The sequence below is a fragment of the Meriones unguiculatus genome, chromosome 20, assembly GCF_030254825.1.
Source record: "Meriones unguiculatus strain TT.TT164.6M chromosome 20, Bangor_MerUng_6.1, whole genome shotgun sequence".
In the NCBI taxonomy this organism is placed as follows: domain Eukaryota; kingdom Metazoa; phylum Chordata; class Mammalia; order Rodentia; family Muridae; genus Meriones; species Meriones unguiculatus.
In genome coordinates, this window is record NC_083367.1 from 69,191,094 (window position 1) to 69,212,637 (window position 21,544).

Consider the following 21,544-nt stretch of genomic DNA (forward strand, 5'->3'; position numbering starts at 1 on the left):
AACTTATCATAAATTGGGTAGTGGTGGTGGTGCATGCCTTTAATCCCAGCACTTGGGAGGTAGAGGCAGGTGAATACTGTGAGTTCCAGGCCAGCCTGGTCTACAAAGCGAGTTCCAGGACAGCCAGGGCTACACAGAGAAACCCTGTCTCAAAAACCCAAACCAAAACAAATTCATCAGTGAAAGCGGATGGCAGTAGTCCAGTGAGCTGGTGCTCATCTCCATTCCCATCACTTGGGGGCCTGAGACAGGAAGACTGCCTGGAGTCCAAAGCCTGCCTGGGCTTTACGGTGAGACTTTGCTTCAAACTTGAAATAGACAAAAAGTGGCTGGTTCTTAGTGATTTAAGACAACCTTCTTCCAGCTCACCTGTCATTTACACACCACAGAGTGGAACCAGTAATCAGAGATGGCACAGCCTTGAACTTTCTACAGACTTTAGTGCTTACACCTCACTGAAGCAGAATTCCCAACCAAAGTTTCTAAAGAGGCATTCTCCAAGAAGTCTGGTAGGGCTTAGTTCACGGAGAACCAAATGTCTAAACTCTAGCAACCATTAAAGCTAAGGATAATGGTACATATCTGTAAACCCTGGAATCAGGAGAGTCTATCTAAAAAATTAATTACACCAGGAATGGTGGTGCACTTAGGAGGGAGAGGCCGACAGATGTCATCTTTTAATGAGTTTATTACACGCATTTATCATGTCTGTGTGTGTGTGTGTGTGTGTGTGTGTGTGTGTGTGTGAGAGAGAGAGAGAGAGAGAGAGAGAGAGAGAGCATGGCATGGTGCACGTGTGAAAGTCAAGTCAATGGGCAACTTGAAGGAGTCTTTCCTTTCCTTCTTTCCTTCTACCAACTGGGTCTGGGGGGTCAAACTCAGGCCAGGCTTGGCAGCAAATGCCTTAAACATCAAGCAATCTTGCTGCTTTGAACTTACTTATCTATTGTTGTTATTCGTTGAGACAGGGTCTCACTGTGTAGCCCAAGCTTGCCTGGAATTGGCTATGTAAACCAGCCTGGCCTCAAACTCACAGAGATCTCTGCTTCTGCTGGAATTAAAGGCATAAGCCACCATGCCCAGCTTCAAGCCACAATCGTCCATGAAACCTAGAGCTCATCCAGTTTAGTTGTATAAGCTAGCCAACAAGCCCCAAGAATTTTCTTGCCTCTGTAAGCCTAGTGATGGAATTATGGGTAGATACCAGACCTTTTCCCATGCATGGTGGGACATGGCTGGGTCAGGCCATCATGCTTCTACGGTAAGCACATTACTGACTGAGCCATCTCCTCAACCATCTTTTTTTTTTCTTTTTTTTTAAATCACCCCTTGCCTTAAAAGACAGGCTTACTATGTAGGCCAGGCTAACCTTGAACTTGCTTTTCTCCAGCTTCTGATTTCCTGGGATGGCAGGTGTGTGCCATCATGTTGTGGCTCCAAGTACACCTTACATAAGGATTGCCAGTGCCAAGGAGTATTTAGCCAGAATGATGGCACACTTCTAAGCTTAATAGTTGAGAGATGGAATCAGGAAGAGTGACATACAATAAGGCCAATCTGGGCTAAATAGTAAGTTTCAGGACAGCTTGCACTACAGAATGAAACTGTGCTTAAAAAAAAAAGTGATGACCTGCAAGATTGCTTCAAGGAAAAAGTACCTGCCAAGCAAGCCTGAGGTTGGTCTCTGGAACCTATATAAACAGACACACAAATCTTAATCTGTGGAGACAGGACTGCAGCACAACAGAGACAAGACAGACCTTCTCAGACAAGGAGGAAGAAGGAGAAAACCAAGTATTTAAAGTTGTCCTCTGAGCACACACAAGCCACAGCATGCACAACCCTTCTCTCTCTCTCTCTCTCTCTCTCTCTCTCCCTCACACACACACAACAATAACAACAGCAACAATAATAACCAGGACATGTTTTAGAGAATGATGAATTGCCTGCCACAGCAACCAGAATTCAGAGCCCTTGCTGGATCCACACAGTAAGCAACCACAGCCAATAGGCAAACTGAGAGCAAACTATCCAACTGCCTCGTCCTTAGCACTGGACATAGACATCACCCAAGAGCAACACCCCCTTTGAGAGTCAACCCTGTGAAACCTCCTCTTCTGCCCACGAACAGGCGGGTGTGGTCAGACCTCAGGGACCTCCATTTTCAGATGCACAAGATTCGCTGAGGTAAGTGGTGTTCTGGCAGCCACCCAACTCGCTGCCTTTGGTTTTATCTTCCACTCTTTTCCTTTCCTCTCTGCCTCTTGTTGGCTGCCACCTTCGGGTCCCATGGCATTATCTCTTACCATTGATGACCCTCGTGGCCCCGCCACACCCAGTCCAGCTCTCAGATAAAACACTATTAGAGATGTGTGGCTCAGTATAAGATGTTGGCCATTCCCTAGTTTGCCGAAGCCTCTTAAACATTTGTGTATTTGTGCCAGGCGCTGGCTATCTAACCCCAGCAGGCCTTAAACTCAAATCCTCCTGCCTCAGCGTCCCGAGGGTGCACCCTCCTGTAAACTTCTATCAAGTGATGTCCTAGCTTCCTTTCTGTGGCTGTGAGAAAATTTCACGGCAAACAGTAACTGAGTGGAGAATGGATAATTTGAGCCCAGCTCCAGGTTACGTCCATCACTTAGGGGAAGCCAGGGCGGCAGGAGCTTGAGGTAGCTGCAGCCACTGCCAAACGTAAAGAGAAATGAATGCATGCATGCTTACAGCTCGGCTCGCTCTATTCTCACAGAACTCAGGGCTTCCGAACAGGGGACAGTATCACTCACCTTCAGGCTGGGTCTTTGCTCATAAGCCAACCCGCTCTAGATAATTGCTCACTGACCCTCTGACCAGTTGATCTTAGGTTGTATCAAGTTAGCATTTAAAAATCCCTCCCTTCAGCCGGGCAGTGTTTGTGCATGCCTTTGATCCCAGCACTGGGAGGGAAGGGGGGGCAAAGAGGGGGAGGCACAGGTAGGTGGATTTCCAAGTTCCAGGTCAGCCTGGTCGAAAAATGAGTTCTAGGACAGCCAAAGCTACACAGAGAAATCCTGACTCAAAAAACATAGTCTCCCTTCTAAGGACCCCTCAGGTGAAGCCAAGCATGCTACATAGGCTCCCAGACACACGCAAGGCTAAGCGGAAGCATCGCTTGAACCCGGAAGTTCAAGGAGCAGCCTGGAGCAGCCTGGCCAACACAGGGGACATTATCTTTCGTTTCGAGCGACGGTTTCCCTAACCTGGTTTGTAATCTAATCTGACTTGAAAATCGTTTTTTGTTTCCCTTGTTCAGCGCCGGGATTACAGGTATGTACCTCTGTTGTTGTCTTAGCTTTTTTTTTTTTTTTCGTCTTTCTTATTAGTGCGGAAGGTAGAAGTGTTGTGTTGGTGTTAAGTCTGGGCGCACACATACCGTGGTGAGTGTATGGAAGTCAGAACAAACTTTAGAAGTTTATTCTCTCCTTCCCTTGTCGGTTCTGCGGAACAAGTTTAAGTCCTCCGGCCTGTGCGGCAAGTGCCTTTATCTGCTGAGCCGTATTGCTGGTCCCCTCTGTTGTTCCCGCCCACCCCATGCCAAGCTTGTACCCTGCTCAGATTTCCCTGCCCCGGCAGATCTCTGAGCCAACCAACAGCATCCTCAGGAGATGCTCTTCCCCTGCTCCACCTCACGCGTCCCCTAGATGATCTTCCCAGTTTCATCACTCTGCCCCCTCCCCCGGAAGGGGGTATCTTCTGCATCTCAGCCTCGTTTGTGCAGTGTCAGAAGCTTTTCATGTTAAAAGCTCTCCACTGTTGGGAAAGCTCTCATGCCATTGGGTGAAACGTGACTTATCATCCCTTTTCCATTATCCCTTAAAAACATCTATCTCCTTAGCATGCCTTGACTCTCCTGGCTTCCCCACTAATGGCCTTTGATGTGTCTAGAGCACTTTTCCAAAATAATTCTTCGCTTAGCAAAGCAGTTATCTAGAAAATTCTCTGCATGATATGGACGAGCTGATGGCAATTCTTGGATCCTCTTTCACATGTACCTAAATCAGTCATTGAATTCTGCACCTGAGGAGGCCGTCCCAGCCCCACTTTGATGGGCAAAGCTGTGTGCTTTCCTTTCACTCACAGTACCTAAACCAGTGCCTTCTGGACACTACGTGCTAAGAACCATCTGTTTGACTTACTTGTGATACTAGAGAACCATCACTCAGGAATGGCAAACGTTGTCACTGAGCTTCATCTACAAGCTTGGGAAACTGGGACACGATTTTCTTTTCCCAGAGAGATGGCTCAGGATGGCTCAGAGGTAAAGAGCACTGGCTGCTCTTCCAAAGGTCCTGAGTTCAATTCCCAGCAACCACATGGTGGCTCACAGCCATCTATCATGAGATCTGGTGGCCTCTTCTGGTGTGCAGGTGTACATGCAGGCGGAACACTGTATACATAATAAATAAATTAATTCAAAAACAAAACACAGACAAGGTTCTGTCTATGTGGCTCAAGCTGGCCTTAGTCTCTCCATCCTTCTGCAGCAGGCTCCCAAGTGCTGAGCATAAAGGGTATGCAACCATGCCTGCGTCATACTTGGATGCCTTTGATGTATGTTATCATGTGCTAAAAGAAAACAAGTGGCATTTAGAAATTAATCCCCACTTTTGACTTTTTAATACTCATTCATGTAAGCATATATACTCACCAATCACCTCACCTCGAGAAGTGAGAAAAATAACTGAGATACGAAACAGAAAAATATTTTCAACTGTATGTTTGATGCTGTAGTTGACCAGCTGTTTTTAATTTATTGTTCAAATACAAGAGGGGAGTTGTCTAAGTTCTTTTTTTTAAATTGAAACAGACATATGCATTTGTAGAAAAAGATTCAACAAAAGGGACTACGTGACCCATGGCACTAGAGTAATAGGAAACATATATGGACAATAAAATCAGATTTCTCCTCTTAGGCATAAAAATAAACCTTTCTCTTGAATTAAGATCTAAATGAAACTGGGATTGGGGCCCGGGGGAGGAAGGGAGAGGTGGAGCGTGCCTCTTCCCCCTGCCCTCTGGAGGCAGAAGCAGGTGCATCTCTGGGAGTTCAAGGCCAGCCTGGTCTGCAGAGCATGTTCCAGCGATGGCTGCACTGGGTTCACCCTGCAGCAGGGATCTATAATCCTGGGTCTAGGGAGGCCGATGCACACTGAAGGCCAGCCAGGGCTACATAGAAAAGCCTTGTCTCAAAAAAGTAAAAAAGGTGAAATAAATAAATAAAGCCCTGGGACCGTGTGTGGCAGGCTTTTGTTTGCTTAGTTTGGCTTTTTGAAACAGGGTTTCTCTGTGTAGCCCTGGCTGTCCTGGACTCTCCTTATAGATCAGGAGGGCCTCAAACTCACAGAGATCTGCCTGCCTCTGCTTCCCTGAGTGCTGGGATTACAAGCCTGTGTCGCAAACCGAGGAGGCAGGCTTCTTCTACCTCTGACCCTCCAGGCGGTTTGTAACCAACAGCTGACAGAGCTTGTGTGTGCCAGCCTCCAACATGGCTTATGTGGAGCAGCCTCAACTCCCAAGCAAACCACGTGAGAAAATATTTTCCTTCTCCAGATACTCGAGAGGGAATAAACGCCCTTATCTTCTGACACCTTCCCTTTTACCTGAGCAGGCTCTAACCTTACTGAATCTGAGTTACCACTTCGGTGAATTTTAGTCGTCACTAGGAGGAAAAGGGGCTGGGGTGTCGGCTCCTCTCTTCCCATGAGGCAACAGTGCTCATGCTGAGCAATCAGAATACAGACTTTCAAGACTCCGGACCCTGGGATTCTAGACTACGGTCTTAAAAAATACAAACACACAGACCGACAGACAGACACACACACCCCACATCATGATAATGCGTCTGCCATCCCAGCACTTGGGAAGTAGAGAAGGAAGACCAAGGGCAGACTTGGATACAGAGTGATTTCAAGGACAACCTGGTCTTTAAGATAAAACCCTATCTCTAAACAAAGATAAAAGCACCAAAGAATCAAAGAAAAGAGTAATCACAAGCCCAAAGTCCCATCCTTACATCCGCCAGCACGTTCTGACCAGAGAGTCAAATAATTAATCATGTAGCCTTCAGGACAGTGGTGGCTCACACCTTTAATCCCAGCAGTCTGGGAGCAGGGGCAGGTGGATTGCCGTGAGTTTGAGGACAGCCTAGTCTACAAATCAAGTCTAGGACAGAAGGCTACACAGAGAACCGCACGCCCCCCCCACAGGTTCCATTCCCAACACCCCCCACAGAGGCTTACAACCATCTGTAACTCCATCTTTACAGGATCCAACGCTCTCTTAGCCTCCATGGACATCAGGCACCTTGTGGTTTGAATACCATACTTTCAGACAAACACACAAATGAAAAAATAAATCCTTTTTTAAAAAAGTTAATGTTAATAGTACTTCAGCAAGACAAGATATTGGATACAGGCACCTGCTTCTACGTGATGGAAATGGAGGACTGGTTCAGGCCTCCACAGACTCACTATACTATTTAGCCCTCCCTGTCTCGTTGCCCACCTTTCTACTGTAGTATTTTTAAATGTTTAGGCTAAGAGATCTAAGAATTGGGCTCAAGGATTTCAACAGCCATTGACTATCTTCTTTTCCTGGTCCTATTTCTCAAGCAGGCACAGTAGCTCAGGCAATTATGGAATGCAATATGTGTTTTAACACAGACACACCCTTTAAAACACCAATCAAGGGACTAGAGAAATGGTTCAGCAAGTAATATCACGTGTTGCTTTTTCATAGGACCTGGGTTCAGTTCCCAACACCCATATGGTGGCTCAGCGCCATTTTAACTCCAGCGAGTTGATGCTTTCTTCTGATGTCTGGGGGCACTGGGCACTGAGTGTGGTGTGTGTATACATAAACATAGACAAGGCACGTGCCCTAAGTACAAGTTAGTTGATTAATTTAATTAAGAAAACAACCAAACAATGGGCTCTTCGACTCTGCACAATGTTTTGGTGGCTCAGAACTGCGGTCAAATAGAACCAGCCTGAAAGATGGGCCAAGGTTCCCTTTAACATTCAGGCGACCTGCTCCCGGGCCACCTAACAACCTACGGTGTCACCTGGCAGGCGTGGCTAAGCTGCTCCTTCAAAGGACCCTCTTGCCCTCTTATTCTCACCTTTCTCTGTCAGGGGTATCCCCTCCCTTCCCCCATCACGTCTCACTCTCTCCTTCTTTTTCTCTCTCCATCTCCATCCAATAAACCTCTTTCATATAAAATCTGTTGTGCACATCATCATTTCATTGGTCCTAACATCCCTACCTTCTGGGGACACTAGCCTCACCCAGCTGATACTAGCACCATTCCATTTCCAGCTTTGGAATCAGTGATCCGCAGAAAATATAAAAAGGTTAATTCAGGGCTGCCAAGGCGGCATAGGTGTAAGGAGGTGCTTGTGGCCAAGCCTGGCAACCAGAGATTAATCTCTGGGACCCACGTGGTGAGGAGACAACCAGCTTAACTCCCACTGGCTGTCCTCTGACCCATAGGTATTTCATGCACACACACATAAACACACACACACAGACACACATACACACAAATAGATATGTAATCATTTATTTAACAAACACTAACTCAGAGGCATTCTGATTACCAAACTTGGCCTGCAGCTTGGCTCCAGCAATCAAGATTTACCAGAGCAATGGAAGTCTACTAGCCATTGGTCAGCCATGGTCTGGCAGCAACTGAATGAAAGTAACTTGCAGAGACCAGAGCTTACAGACACACAACTGAGAAAATGAGAAGCCATCTTACTGTCCCCAGGAGGAGCCAAAAAGTCTTAAACCAGGCACCCGGCGATTAACTGACCAAGCCAGTTCCACTTCGGATTTGCATATGAAGGTTGACTGTAGGACTTCTTGCATTTTACTGAAGTGCTGCACAGATAACGCCAAGAAAGAGGATATTTAAATGTTCAACTTGAGTGAACAAAGTTTAATTCTCTTGGGCTGAGGCTGAACAGCGCTTGTCTAGCATGGGGAAGTTCCGGAGTTCAGTCCCAAGAAGAGGAGGAGGAGGAGGAGGAGGAGGAGGAGGAGGAGGAGGAGGAGGAGAAAGAGAAGAGTACTTACTGGCAGAGGACAGAGGGATCCCAGCACCCACACCCGGGAACTCACAGCTCCACAGCCTGGAACTCCAGCTCCACAGCCTGGAACTCACAGCTCCACAGCCTGGAACTCCAGCTCCACAGCCTGGAACTCCAGCTCCACACCCGGGAACTCCAGCTCCACAGCCTCTGAAGCACTTGTAGCCTCCATGGGCACCAAGTGCAGGTGCACACATGCCCATGCGCGCACAGACAGTTTTAATAAAATTAAATTAAAAAAAAAGCTTCCGACTCTCCTTTGACTCCATGGCAGAGTTCAATTAGGGAGTTGCCTTTGGGGACTCTTAGGGAGTACTTGCTAACTAAAGTCGCCAAAAAGGAGGTTGGCAACTGTAGCTCACAGTTAGTATACTGTCCAGCACCCTGCCCAAAGCTCGGGCCTCACTTTCTTTTTTTTAAGAATCTTTTTGCTGGGCGGTGGTGGCACACATCTTTAATCCCAAGCACTCAGGGAGGCAGAGGCAAGTGGATCTCTCTGAGTTCAAAGCCAGCCTGGTCTACAGAGTAAGTTCTAGGACAGCGAAGGCTACACAGAGAAAACCTATCCCAAAATACTCCCTCCCCACCCCATCCCCCAAAAAAGAATTTAAAAAAAATTTTTGGTTATTTGAGACAAGGTTTCTCTGTGTAGCCTTGTCTTTCCTTGACTCACTTTGCAGACAAGGCTGGCCTTGAATTTACACACACCTGCCTCTGCCTATCTGAGTGCTGGGATTAAAGGCGTGTGCCACCACACCCAGCTAAACATTTTATTAATTTTTTTATGTGCCTTGGTGTTTTACCTGCATGTCTGCCTGTGTGCGTGACGTTGTCAGATCCCCTGGAACCGGAGTTACAGTGTTGTGAGCTGCCATGTGGGTGCTGGGAAAAAGGGGTGTGTGTGTGTGTGTGTGTGTGTGTGTGTGTGATGTATATAATATGTTAATATATATATAAAATCAGAAAAAATTAAGCTAAATAGAGTGGTGGCTCCTACTTGTAATTTTAGTCTCAGGAAAAGATCAGAAATAGTTCAAGGCTAGCCTGGGATTCATATTGAGTTCTAGGCCAGCTTGGGCTACAGAGTGATTCCTTCCTTGTCTAAAAAAATAAAAAAAAAATAAAAAATAAAATAAAAAAACAAAGCAAAATAAAACCACCAAACCAACTGATTTACTAAATGTGTAGCACATATAAGCATTTGACATTACATACAGAAAAAAAAAACCTGGTAGTAACCTTCAATGATCACATTCTATAAAAAGGAAAAACAAATCATTCCATCCAAAGAGGGAAAAAGTGTCTATAGTAAACCTCCCCCAAAGGTCGACAGATTCCTTAAGATTACACATCCATGATATAATCCATAAGTAACTCTGTATGTTTCATCTGAGCCAAAAGAACAAAAACAAAAGGTAAAACAGCTTCATATAGCCCAGCCTGGCTTCAAAGTCACACAATCCTCCTGCCTCGGGTTTCTGAATGCTGGGCTTGTGACTGCAAATGTGAGCCTACACCTAGCCAAGCCATTCTATTTCTCAAGAGCAAACAAGTCTTCAAATCTGATTTTCTCCCTATATCACTTGCTCAATCTACCAACTACCAGAGAGACTGGTCTCAGTCATATCTGATACATAAAACTAATCCTAATGGGGTTTAAAGGGAAGCAGGAGCAGACAGCTGGCACTCACTAGTGAAATCCCAAGGGGCCAAAATCATCACTTCCTCATCTCCATCAGCTCTTGCCAAGACCCTGTCCTTCATGCCAGGCACCATGTTTCACCGGGGACAGTTTGTCCACACAACCAAGTAAGCCCCTTGCCTTGTGAGAGCCATGCAGGCTAGCCAGGCTGTCAGTTACAAAGCCCCTAAACCCACAAACGTAGAAATTGCTGGGTAGCAGCCCAGGGGCTAAGGAGCCAAGAGTGGCACATGGAAGTCTCGACCTTGGAGCTGAAGGTGGAGGTGCTTAATCATCCTTAACTCTGAGATCCTGTTGAAAGTCTTTGGTCTTCAAAACCTGAGTTCTCTGAGAGTCGAAAGGAAGAAACATACACATTCCAACAAGCACATGCGAGTGGATCGATCCATCTCCAAATTGATAACTGGGAACTGGGCCAGCAAATTAAGGATGCTGTGGATGTCACTTAAATCATCTTTTAAAAGAAGACTGCTTGGATGTTTCAAGATGGTGGTTGATGAGGATGGAGAAAGGAAATACAGGTTATGAAAGGGTATGGAAGATGGAAAACAAAGGAAGGAATCTTTTTAAGTAAAAAAAAAAAAAAGCAATTTATTGAGCAGGCGATAAGGCCCATAGATTACTGTAAACAGATAATAAGACTTGAAGTCATATAAAAACCAAAGTCTAAAAAAATGTCTTCTGACTGCAGATTATACCTTAAAATGACAATATTCCAAACTGGAGCTAGGTTGACAGCAGCTGTCATCAGAACATGGCGTGGAGCAGTGAGATGGTTCAGCAGGCACAAGGCTTGCTGTGCAACACTCATGACAGGAGTTCAAGCCCCACGACCCACATAAAGGTGGAAGGAGATACCAATCCCACAGAGCTGTTGTCTGACCTTCACACATGCCCACCACGGCACATTGATCCCCACCCCCAACACACACACACACACACACACCATGCACAGGTGTACTTTTCCTCTTTAGTAATTTTTTTTAATACCGTTACACAAGTATTAAAATGTAACTGAGGCATCCAAAGGAGGGAAACCGTTTCGCAGAAACTGGGATGCTTCTTAGAAAACCTTTGCATTGGAGACAGTGAGGACTTTGCATCTTACAAATAGTGATGAGTTAGAAACTGTTAAGAGCAGCCACTCAGCCTGCTCTGCGCTGGGACAAGAGGTCAGAGCGATCAGGTCCCAGTCTGTGAGATTACCAGGATCTCAATGTTTTGTTCTCAAAGATGTTTACACTTCCTGACACATGCCCGAAGGCCCTCACCGCTCGCTATCGCCGCATTTAGCAATTGGCTGATTCTGGTTGAAGTTGCTTGGTTGTTCACCTGTTTCTGAAAGAATGTCACAAATCCACCTGATCGACATCTTGCTTACAGGCACATGCTGGCAAACAGCTAAAATGCAATGTTGCCAGCCGGGCGTGGCTGCGAAGTCATTTGAGAGGCTGAGGCAGGAGGATTGATTGCCACTCGTTGGGCTAGCTAGTGAGTTCCAAGCCAGCCTAGGCTACAAAGTGAGACCCTGTCTCAAAACAAATAAACAAATTAATTAACTAACAACCTCAAACAACAACAAAGAAAAAGAACTGAAATACATAAAATAGAATAATGAGATCAGGACAATAGTGGACACTGGCGGGCCGGATCAAACATTCCTGTCTCAAAGCAAACAAGCCTATAGTATGCAGTATTTCTAGAGCTTTCCGGTAGACCCGACCCGAGTGCAAAGAACGTTCACTTACGCCTTTGCCTCATCCATGCAGAACTTCTAACTCCAATGTTTGTTTACCCAACTGAGTCTACAGGCAGCAAACTGAGAGAGGGGAGACAGGACGCCGGGAGCTTCGCCGAGCCCTCCATTGGAAGAGAGCTACACGCCGGCTCTCCGCATCAGCTAGGCGGTGTCCCAGGCGCTGCCGCAGGACTCTGGGTACCAAACCCGGTGGCCCGGGCGGAAGCTGGTATCAAGGCCAATACTGGGCGGGGAACCAGGTTTGCCCTGCTGCAAAGCAGGTCCCCACTTCCCCTCTTAGGACCTGGGATCTGGGGTGTGTGTGAAGTGGCTCAGATGCCTAGTCAATCGGGCGCCCCACCGGCCATCCCCCCGGCTGCCAGCCCACCGGAAGAGAGGAGAAAGGTTGGCGAGCTGTGGGCAGGGTAGACTCGATGGCTGCGGGAGGGCTAGGTCGCCGCCCTTAGGGACCCATGACAAAGATGCCAGCCCCGCCCCGGCGCGAGGAAGACCCGGGAGGCTGCACACGGCTGCGCTCGAGTTTGCGGACCGCTGCCCCGGCGGGACGTTGCGGCAGGCGAGGCCACTGGGACGCCCCACCTGCACCCCGCCTCCCCGGGCAGGTGGCCGCGGCTCACCTTGCTGGCGGGGTCCGCGGCGGCGGGGTCCCCGGCGGCTCCCGGCGCTTCCCCCGCGGGCCCGTGCCCGCTCATCTCCAGCTCGCTCGGCGTGTCGCTCCCCGCCGGCGGCTCCGGGCTCCGCTGCTCGGTGGAACTGCCTGCGCCCATGGCTCCGAGGCTCTCCTGCTCCCGCCGGCCAGCCGCCTTCCCGGGACTGCGGGGACGCCGAGGGGCGAGCACACGCGCGCCCAGGACCGCGGGGACTAGGGCGAGGAGCGGCGGCTCTCTGAGATCCTGCTGAGGACGCGCCCGGACTGCGAATGAAGGCGACGCGCTCGTGGCAAACTCCTTAAAAGAAAAAAAAAAAAAAAAAAAAAAAGCCACCTCGTAGCCTCCTCCCCCTCCTTGTTTTTCCCTCCCTTCATCACATGAGCACAGCCCAGACACGCCTTGCAGCATCTCCCTCAACGCGGCTAGGACCAGAGGCTCCGGGCTAGGTCCCCAGCAGCACCCCCAGTCCCCAGGGCTCCCCAAGTCGCTAAAAAAAGACAAGGGCTTCGGGGTCTGCTCTGAGGCTGCAGCAGGTTCTGGGATAGCAAGAAGGGGGCGGGGGCAAAGGCTTTGTTTTTTAATCCAACGATTGATAACCCAGGGTTGGGTCTGCTGCAGCCCTGAGATTTGCATCTGACCAGGCGCGAACCCAAATCCCCATTTGCTTTTCTTCAGACTGTTGGTTGACTTTAAGCATTTGTTCCAGCCTTCCCTCCTTGAAGCAGGAGAAAGGAAGCGCTCCTGGGCTTCTCCTGAGCCTGGCCATATTAGGGCGTCTCACGTGGCAGGAGCTGGGAAACCCAGAGGCTGATGCAGTCAGGCCACCGCTGAGGTGGGCCCAGCGTCCCCAGGATCCCAGCCGGTGATGTCAGCTGATGCCATCACCAGAATTCACCGCCCTCCTCGGGGACGCCGGGGAAAGCAGCGGTTACTGGAAATGTGCCTGTCCTTTGAGCGTCCGATGCTGAAGGTTACACATCCAGGCCGCTCTGACGCTTAGGTCTGTGCGGCCCCCACCGGGTTATCTCAACACGAAGAGTTCTAACACCAGCACGGAAGGGGCTTGTCTGCTTTTTCTCCATTTGATTAAATGCTCATTAAATTAGCATAGTAGCCAATAAATCTTTGACTTTAATTAAAAATTTGTTGGGTTACCTCTCACTAATAATGGAAGCGCTAGATACGGGTGCTGTAATCCTGTTACCTGAGTGGCCTAGGCAGCAGGGGTCAGCTAGAGCCTGAGGCCAGTCCGAGGGCCACTGAGTGAGGCTCTGAACGAATTAAGGAATTCATGGCTTTAAAAGCAATCAGAGCGTCGAGCCTAGACGCCAGATAAGTATCCCTAGATTTAATGCAGGTTAGTTGAGTGTCAATGGAAACATTAATTTGGTTAATAGCATTTGGTCCTCAGTCATTGTCATGTAAGGGCACGTTGGGAACCAGTCCATTTTTCATAAGCAATTTGTTTTTTGTAGGTATCCACAAAGGCCGACTTCTTTGGAGTTATTCATTTAGAAACAGATTTTCAAGCTGTGTGTTTTAGTTATTTGTAAGGGTATCACCTCCTCTTTTATTTTGTGCTGTTCCGTTGGTCGAGAAGGAATCTCTCACGATGTGGCCCAGGGCAGCCATGAGCTCTCTAGCCTCCGTCTCAGGAGGGAAGACCTACCGGCTGGGAAGACCACACCCTGCCTCAGCTCAACTGTTTGGAGAGCATTAGCACCTCCCCTCCCCCATGGTCCTGGGGGTGGAATCTCAGGCCTTGCACATGGGAGACAAACTCTAGCTTTGAGCTGCATTTCTGGCCCAGAATACACCCCATATATCATCACAGGAAACCCTTGCAGCAGCCCAGTGGCATACATCCTATTGTTCTCACTTTACCTACAGAGAAAGGGCAGAGGATTAACCAAGGAAATCAAATTCTGTGTAGCCAAGGTAGATAGACAAGCAAGGAATCCAAAGAGCACGTGACCTCAAAGTCCACGCTCCACCACCAAACTGCGCCCTGCCCTTCTGCCAGGAGCTCTCGTTATGCGTTTTCCCTTCTCTCAAGGATGGAGGTGGAAAAGGACATTTTGATGTCAGGATGGTAGCAACTTAAAAATGCTCTTGAAATTGGACAGCTCGGGCGTAGTTTATGCAGAGCCCTGGATCATGTGCGTTGGGTTCTGTCCTGGCCGGAAGCGGGGGAGGGGCGTTTAGGAGAACAATGAAGTCAGTACATCTGAAAACGTGGCAGGAGGTGCTACTTGTACTCCCTGCTTTGATACAAGCTGTATCAACGTCCCCCCACTTTGTGAGATTATATTATTCAAGTTGTTGGGAAATTCTTGAGAAAGCTGTTCACATCAACTAGCCTTGAAATGTTCAGAAAAGATTACAAGGACAAAGATTTCCAGCTAACAGCGTACATACAGCCCAGTGTGGAGAAAGAAGCTGCCGTGCCTACTTAGAGCGCACGCTGCTTCCTTTCTGCTTTTATTGTCCAGGCTATGAAAATCTGCATCTTCTTCTTTTTGAACAGTAAAACTGAGGGGATGAGAAGATGCCTTGGTCAGGTGGCTCAGGCCCAGAGAAGACCTGAGTTCAGATCCCCAGCATCAGGACACGAAGTCTGGTGAGGGGACACCTAACTGACACTCCCAGCACAGGGGAGAACTGTGACCAGCCTGACACAACAGTGAGAGACCCTATTATTAAAAAAAAAAAAAGCAACCTCAAAGCCCTTGAGCTTTTGTAGTGCCTGTCTTTAATCCCAGGACCCGGAGGCAGAGTCAGGCAAATCTTTCTTAATCTGTCCCAGGACAGTCAGGGTTACAAAGTGAAACACTGTCTCAGAACCAAAAACAAAACCAACAAAGCACCTGGAGAGCAAGTGAGGAAGCACCTGCACAGACCTCTGGCCCTACAGGGCCTCAGACACAGGTGCACAATCACCTCGGAACACACACACACTCCCACCAAAATAAGCAAAACACAAAACAGCCAGGTGAGTTGGCACACCGCTGAGATCTAGGCACTTACCACGAGGCTGAGACCGGAAGACTGTGAGTTCAAGGTCAGAATAAACTACCCGGTAAGTCCTTGCCTTAAAATAACAAAAACAAAATAAAACAGACAAAAAAACAAAACATAAAAAGTAAAATTGTATTTTAAGAGCCTAGGGGTGTAATGGTCAATAAGAGACCATTTTAAGAGACTTGTATATAATATTTTCTGTTCTGTCCCAAAATCTCCAGGATACTGGTATAGTAGATGTAACAGGCACAGCCACTGGGCAGGCTGAGACAGGAGGGTTCCTTTGAACGTGAGGCCGGCTTGGCCACACGTAAGTCTGAGGGCCGCCCGGACTCTGCAACAAAACCTTCCGGTTAATATTGTTCATCAGTTTGTTTTTCAAGACAGGGCTTCTCTGTGTAGCCTGGCTGTCCTAGAAATCGCTCTGTAGTCCAGGCCGGTCTCAAACTCAGAGACCCATCTGCCTCTGCCTCCCGAGTGCTGGGATTAAAGACACGCAGGGCCACTGTCCTTGCACTGAGAGCGCCATGCCTGCCAGGCAATCACGTAAACAACCGTGTGCCTGTCCTACGCCAAGCACAGAGTTACTGCTTTGCTGTCCACCCAGCGCCCAGATGCGAGTCTCCAAAATGTCCTTCTGTTGGGGTTGTAACATCTGAGAACCGCTCTCCTGGCCTCTGTGCTGGAGCAGAAGGCAGCTGGTGCTAGTCTCTCCCCGCCCTGCGGGGCGTCGGTTACACAGACTCTGTCTGGCAGGCCCCGCCGCCTTCTGACACACCACAGGGTGCAGGTGTCCTCCCCACACGCTCCCTCGGGATAGCCAGTGGCTGACATGTTTCCCCGAGAGGGTTAATTCTCTCATAAACACAGTTTGCAATTTCTCAAACACAAATACACATTGCCTGTAGAGCGGGCTAAACTTGTGCTCAAGCTCCCTTCTCCAGAAAAGCTGGTCACGTGGGATCTTAAAGGGCAGTGTAGAATGCTGCTTGAATGTCCTGTGCGCACACACAACTTTAAAGGTATTGCAGACAGAACAAGCTTAGCCCACCCAGTACCATGGCATTGCTCAATAGGACGCCAGGCTGACCACAAGGATACATTATATAGCTCAAAATGAAAGAGAATTTGAAGGTCCTCGCCATAAAGAAATGGTAAGAGTTATTGTAGTTGACGCTTTAGGCAGAGCCTCAGGACCGTGTGTCTGCAGCTCAGTAGCACAGCACTTTGCTTGTATGCGTGAGACTATGAGTCCACTTCCCCCAAACTGCCAAAAAGCCATGTGTAGCATAGGCTGGCCTCCAGTTGGCTGTGTCTCTAAGGTTGGCCCTGAATTCCTCATCTTCCTGCTTCTGCCTCACAAATGCTTGTCTCCCAGGTGTGTGGCGTCACACATGGATTTATGAAGCCCAGGGGATCAAGGCCAGGTGTCCCTGCACAGCAGGCAAGCATGCCCCACCCCAGATCTGACAAAAATTTAAGGTGAGGGGCATGGAAATTATCCTGAGTTGGTTACTTGAACAGGTATTCATAAATCAAAATATCACCTTTTATTTCACAAATACCTTAAAAAGTATGTAAACAGGACTATTTTTCACACTTAGATTTTCCCAGCCATGGTGGTTTCCAGTATTTCCAGGATTACTTCTTTACAGAGATAATTGCAACTACTTTGTCCAAGGTGAGTGTCAATGCTAAGGCAGGAGGAAAACCAGAGCTGTAGTTCAAGGCTAGCCTGAGTGATGACATGAGAAACTGCAAAAGAACAGAAACAAAGAAACAAGATGGCGTAGCCCCTTCCCAGTGCTGGTTGCTGAAGCAGAGACCCTGGTCTGAGTTCCCAGAATGCAAACAGGGACTCCCAACTGTCTGTGCTGCACACGTACGCATGTGCTCGAGCAGACACACACACACACACTACATGAAAAGTGATAAAAAATAAAATGGGATTTAAAAATGGAGAACAGAACCAAACCAGGTTGCTATCCATGATCCTGAAGAATTATTGTGATCGGCTGGACTGCAACTATGCTAAACTAAAAAAAAGAAAACTACTGGATGTGATAGGTCATGCTTGCTTAGCATAGTCAAAGACTTGAGCTTCATCCTGAACTAACTATATAGACCCGGTGTGGTGGTGGTCACCTCTCCTCCTAGCACTAGAAAGGCAGAAGCAGGAGCGGCGGAATCAAGGCTAGCTTCGGTACCAAGAGACCCAGTATTTAAAAAAAAATCAGCCTTTCATGGTGACACATACCTTTAATCCCAGAGGGAGCAGAGACAGGCAGGTCTTTGCGAGTTCAAGGCCAGCCTGATCTACATGGTGAGCTCCAAGCCAACCAAGGACTGTCTCAAAACAAGAAAGCAAATCAGTAACAAAACTAGATTCTCCCCTTGCCTCCTGTCTCTCCACCTCTGACGTCGTCACAATATCCCTGGGAGCTCAAGTGCACAAAAAACTCCAAACTTTTCACTGCTACTGTGTTCTTGAGAGTTGTGTAAAAGAAATTATGTGAATTTCAATTTCTTTTTATTTTATTGTTTTGGTGCTGGGGATTGAATCCGAGACTCCACAGACGCTAGGCAAGAACTCTGTCCTTGAGAAACATGAACTCCCAGATTTTGAATTGTGGCCACTCTCTTTTGTTCTGTGTCATTTCCATTTCTGCATTTATGAGTGGGCATGCCACGGTGTTCAGGGTGGAGTTCAGAGTTCAACTTCCTGAACTCCATTCTCTCCTTGCGCCTTTCTGTGGGTTCTGGGAGTTAAACTGGGGTCATCAGGCTTGAGCTGAGTGGCTGGCCCTGTTATTTGGGTTCTTGTTTGTTTGTTTGTTTGTTTGTTTTGAAACAAGGTCCTACTCAGGTCAAGGCTGCCCTCAAACTACCAGTTATCCTCCTGCCTCAGCCTGTCATGAGCTAAATTTCTAGGAGAAAACTTCCAGGTCCCATGTGAATTTGACTTTCTATAGGAGAACTTGAAATGCCAACTATTTTATCCTGTAAAATTAATGGGTTTCTCTTCAAGAGAAGACAGCTCGCCACCGAAAACAGTATCTAGCCTGTGATCACGAATGCCACGCTGGTGGTTCCATGAGAGCAGTTGTACCACATGTAACTAAGGTAATAGGAGATGCGTTCATGGCTGGAGCGGCTCGCCCTTGCCATTCCAACACTCAAGAGACTGAGGCAGAGGATCTCTTTGAAGTCAAGGCCTGGTCCACATATAAAGTCTAGGCGAGCTAGTCTACATAGAGACACGTATCAGAACAAAACCAACTACAACGCTCAAAATATGCAAAGGGGTGGTGGTATGGACCTATGATTCCAGTACCCAGGGGTATTTTCAGCTCAAGTTTGGGGCCAGTCTGGGCTAAACAGCAAGATCTTATCTGGAAACCAACAGAAAATGGTGACTCTAACTGCAACCCTCCAAATCTCTCTGTGTGCTTTGAAGCCCCAGGTCTTGCTCCTTGCTCACCTGCCTTTCAAGCAACTGATGATTTGCTGTCTGCCTTGATCAGTATGCTTCATCACTCCCTGTTAGGGTGCTTGCATGGCACTCGCCATGTCCCAGGTTCAATCCCCAGGGCTGAAGAAAATGTAACGGAAATACTCAATATTTGCTCTTTGGGGGGTTGTTTCATTTTGTTTGTTTTTTCCAGACAGGGTCTCACCATGTAGACCATGCTGACCTGTAACTTGCAGAGATCCACCTGCCTCTGGCTCCCAAGTGCCCAGCTGAATATTTGCCCTTATGTGTAGAAAAATTATCAGAAACACATGGGGAGCCAGCAAACCGGCTTAACAAGGGTAAAAGGAGTTGCCATCAAGCTAACCCAGCTGACTTCCATCCCCAGACACCCTCAGGGAGAAGGAAACGACTCTCACATATAGCCCTCTGACCTCTGTGCAGACACATATGCAAAAGGAACACAATAGAATATGAATATTTCTAAAAATAGAAAAGAAATGTGATTAAAGTCCATTTGCTTTCAGCCAGATGTAATTAGTCAATGACCTGACCTGGTTTGGGGTTTTTTGTTGTTGTTTTGTTTTGTTTTTGAGACAGGGCTTCAAACCCAGGGATCCATCTGCCTCTGCCTCCAGAGCTGTTAGCAACAGGTTAACTGGGCAGTTTTGTTTTGGGCCAGGGTCTCAAGTTGGACTGAAACTAACCTGTAGTTAAGTGTCCTTGCACTTCGACTGTCTTGATTCTACCTCCCAAATGCTGGGATGGCAGTCACATGTCACCAAGCCCCAAAGACCCATTTCTTTGGTGTCTCTTTAAATTGGCCTGCTAAACTCTTAAAAAGTAAATGCAAAATAACTTGTCCGAGAAATAGTAAACCCTTACAATATGCCTAGTGCTTTTTGACAACAGCCAGGCCTGGTCGCTCGAGATTACAGTCCCCGTGCTTATGAAGCAGAGGTATAAGGATCACCAGGAGCTCTAAAGCAGTCGGGTCTGTAAAACAGTGTGTGGGGGCATTCCACAGGTTCAACAATAAGAGAACAACGTTTTTATATGCAATAACCAGAGAATTTGCTAAAACAAAATCACCAACACCCCAGAGCTAAATACTACATATGTTCTGCGACAACCTTGAGAAGAGGAATTATGGAAACGCCGAGATTGGCAGGGCCCCAGGGGTAGGGCTGGGAGATGTAGGTGTGGCTCTGAGATAGCAGCAAACAGCTCCGCTCGCTTTGTTCCTGGACTGTATCAAAGTAAATCTGGCCGGGGTGCTGTGCAGTTTTTGTCAAATGTTGCCATTGATGGAACTAGAGTTCTCAGTGTTATTTCTCACAGTTGTATGGCAATCTACAGTGAACTCAAGATGGAAAAAGGGTCTATCTGTATGTACCCATTGCTGAGTGTATGTGTGCATGATGTGTGTGCACGAAAGCCTGCAAACACTAGCAGAGTTAGGACACCCATGAGCAGGAACAACACACTGAGTGTGGAGTTCCATACCCAGCCCTGAGCCAGGATGGGAATCCAGAGAAGACAGATGTCAGCAGAGCAGGCACAGGTTGCTGTTTGTTTTGCTTGTAAGCTGTTATCTCTGAAACAATCAGATTCCATCCAACTCAAAAACAATAGCTTTCCTGCCTGCTGTTACTCCCTGGCTTGGAGTCACAATGGCCACCAGAAGACACACCTGCAGTCTCCCTGGCCAACATCATTTCCACATTCTCCTCCCTGGAAAAGGCCTCAAAAGGGAAGAGCCTGTAATCCCAGGTCAGAGGTGGCTGAGGCAGGAGGATCACTACCAGTTGGAGGGCAGGTAGATTGTATTCTGATAATTTTTCTTATAAATGAATGAATAAACAAGCAAACAAATTCTGGAAGTCACGTGAAGAATCCATGGGCTGCCTCTCTGAGATCAGCCGACACCCCACACCCAGAAACACTTTTTTCTAGTTCTTTCTGTAAGACTAACACCCTAACTGCTGTGCTCCTGAGGCATCTCAGCTTTCTCAAGTTGTAGCATTTCAGTGTGTAGTCCCTCTCCCTCCCCTCTTCCCTCCCCGCACCGGTGAGAACTGGTGTTCTGATCTGAAGCTCTAAGCTAGCCCCACTCCGTACAGTCTTAGGTTTCCTTTCCTCTGGACCCCCAGCATTCCTCTGGGACCTGAGGAACACTGGGACAAACACTGGCGCTGCCTTGGGGACTGAGCTGAGAAAGCAGCCTCTTCTCCGAACTCGGGCCTTTCTTGACCTCTCTGGGTCCTTGGTGCCTTGAGCAGAGAGGGTCCGGGACCCCTGCCGGCCCCATGAGTGGTTCTGAGCATTGAACCCAGGGCGTAGCACATGCCAGGTGTCTAAGTCTGCTTTCTTCTGCTGTGGTAAAACACTGTCCCAGTCCAACTGTCTCTGCATTCCATCACTGAAGGAAGCCGAGGTAGGACCGAAGCAGAGGCTGTGGAGGATTATTAAAGATTTATACCACCTCCACCCCCGACACACCCCAGCCCTCCCCCACACCCCCACTCCAGCTTGCTCAGCTACCCTCTTATTCTGCCCAGGCCCACTTGTCAGGGATGGCATTGTCTACAGTGGGCTGGACCCTCCCACATCAACCACCCACAGACAGGCTTGCAGGCCAGTCTGATGGAGGCACTTCCTCCCTCTTCCCAGGTGGCCCTTAGGTAAGTCCACAAAAGCATAAGGAAGGTAAGTGCTCTCCACCTGAGCCACTTGCAGACCACATGTTAGAGGGATGCAAGTCTCTTTTGCTTTTTTTTTTTTTTTTTTTAATTTTGTCTTGGCTATGAGATA

The 21,544-nt window shown here is 47.9% G+C and overlaps 1 protein-coding gene across 1 annotated transcript in view; it reads right to left on the bottom strand.

Moving 5' to 3' along the window:
- Akap12 (A-kinase anchoring protein 12) overlaps positions 1-12,541 on the bottom strand; it is a 75,396-nt gene extending 62,855 nt beyond the window's left edge. The window contains exon 1 of the mRNA XM_021644467.2: positions 12,205-12,541. Within this exon, the coding sequence (XP_021500142.1) occupies positions 12,205-12,354 (150 nt within the window). The 5' untranslated portion in view covers positions 12,355-12,541. The remainder of the gene's footprint in view (positions 1-12,204) is intronic.
- Positions 12,542-21,544: the final 9,003 nt, after the last annotated feature.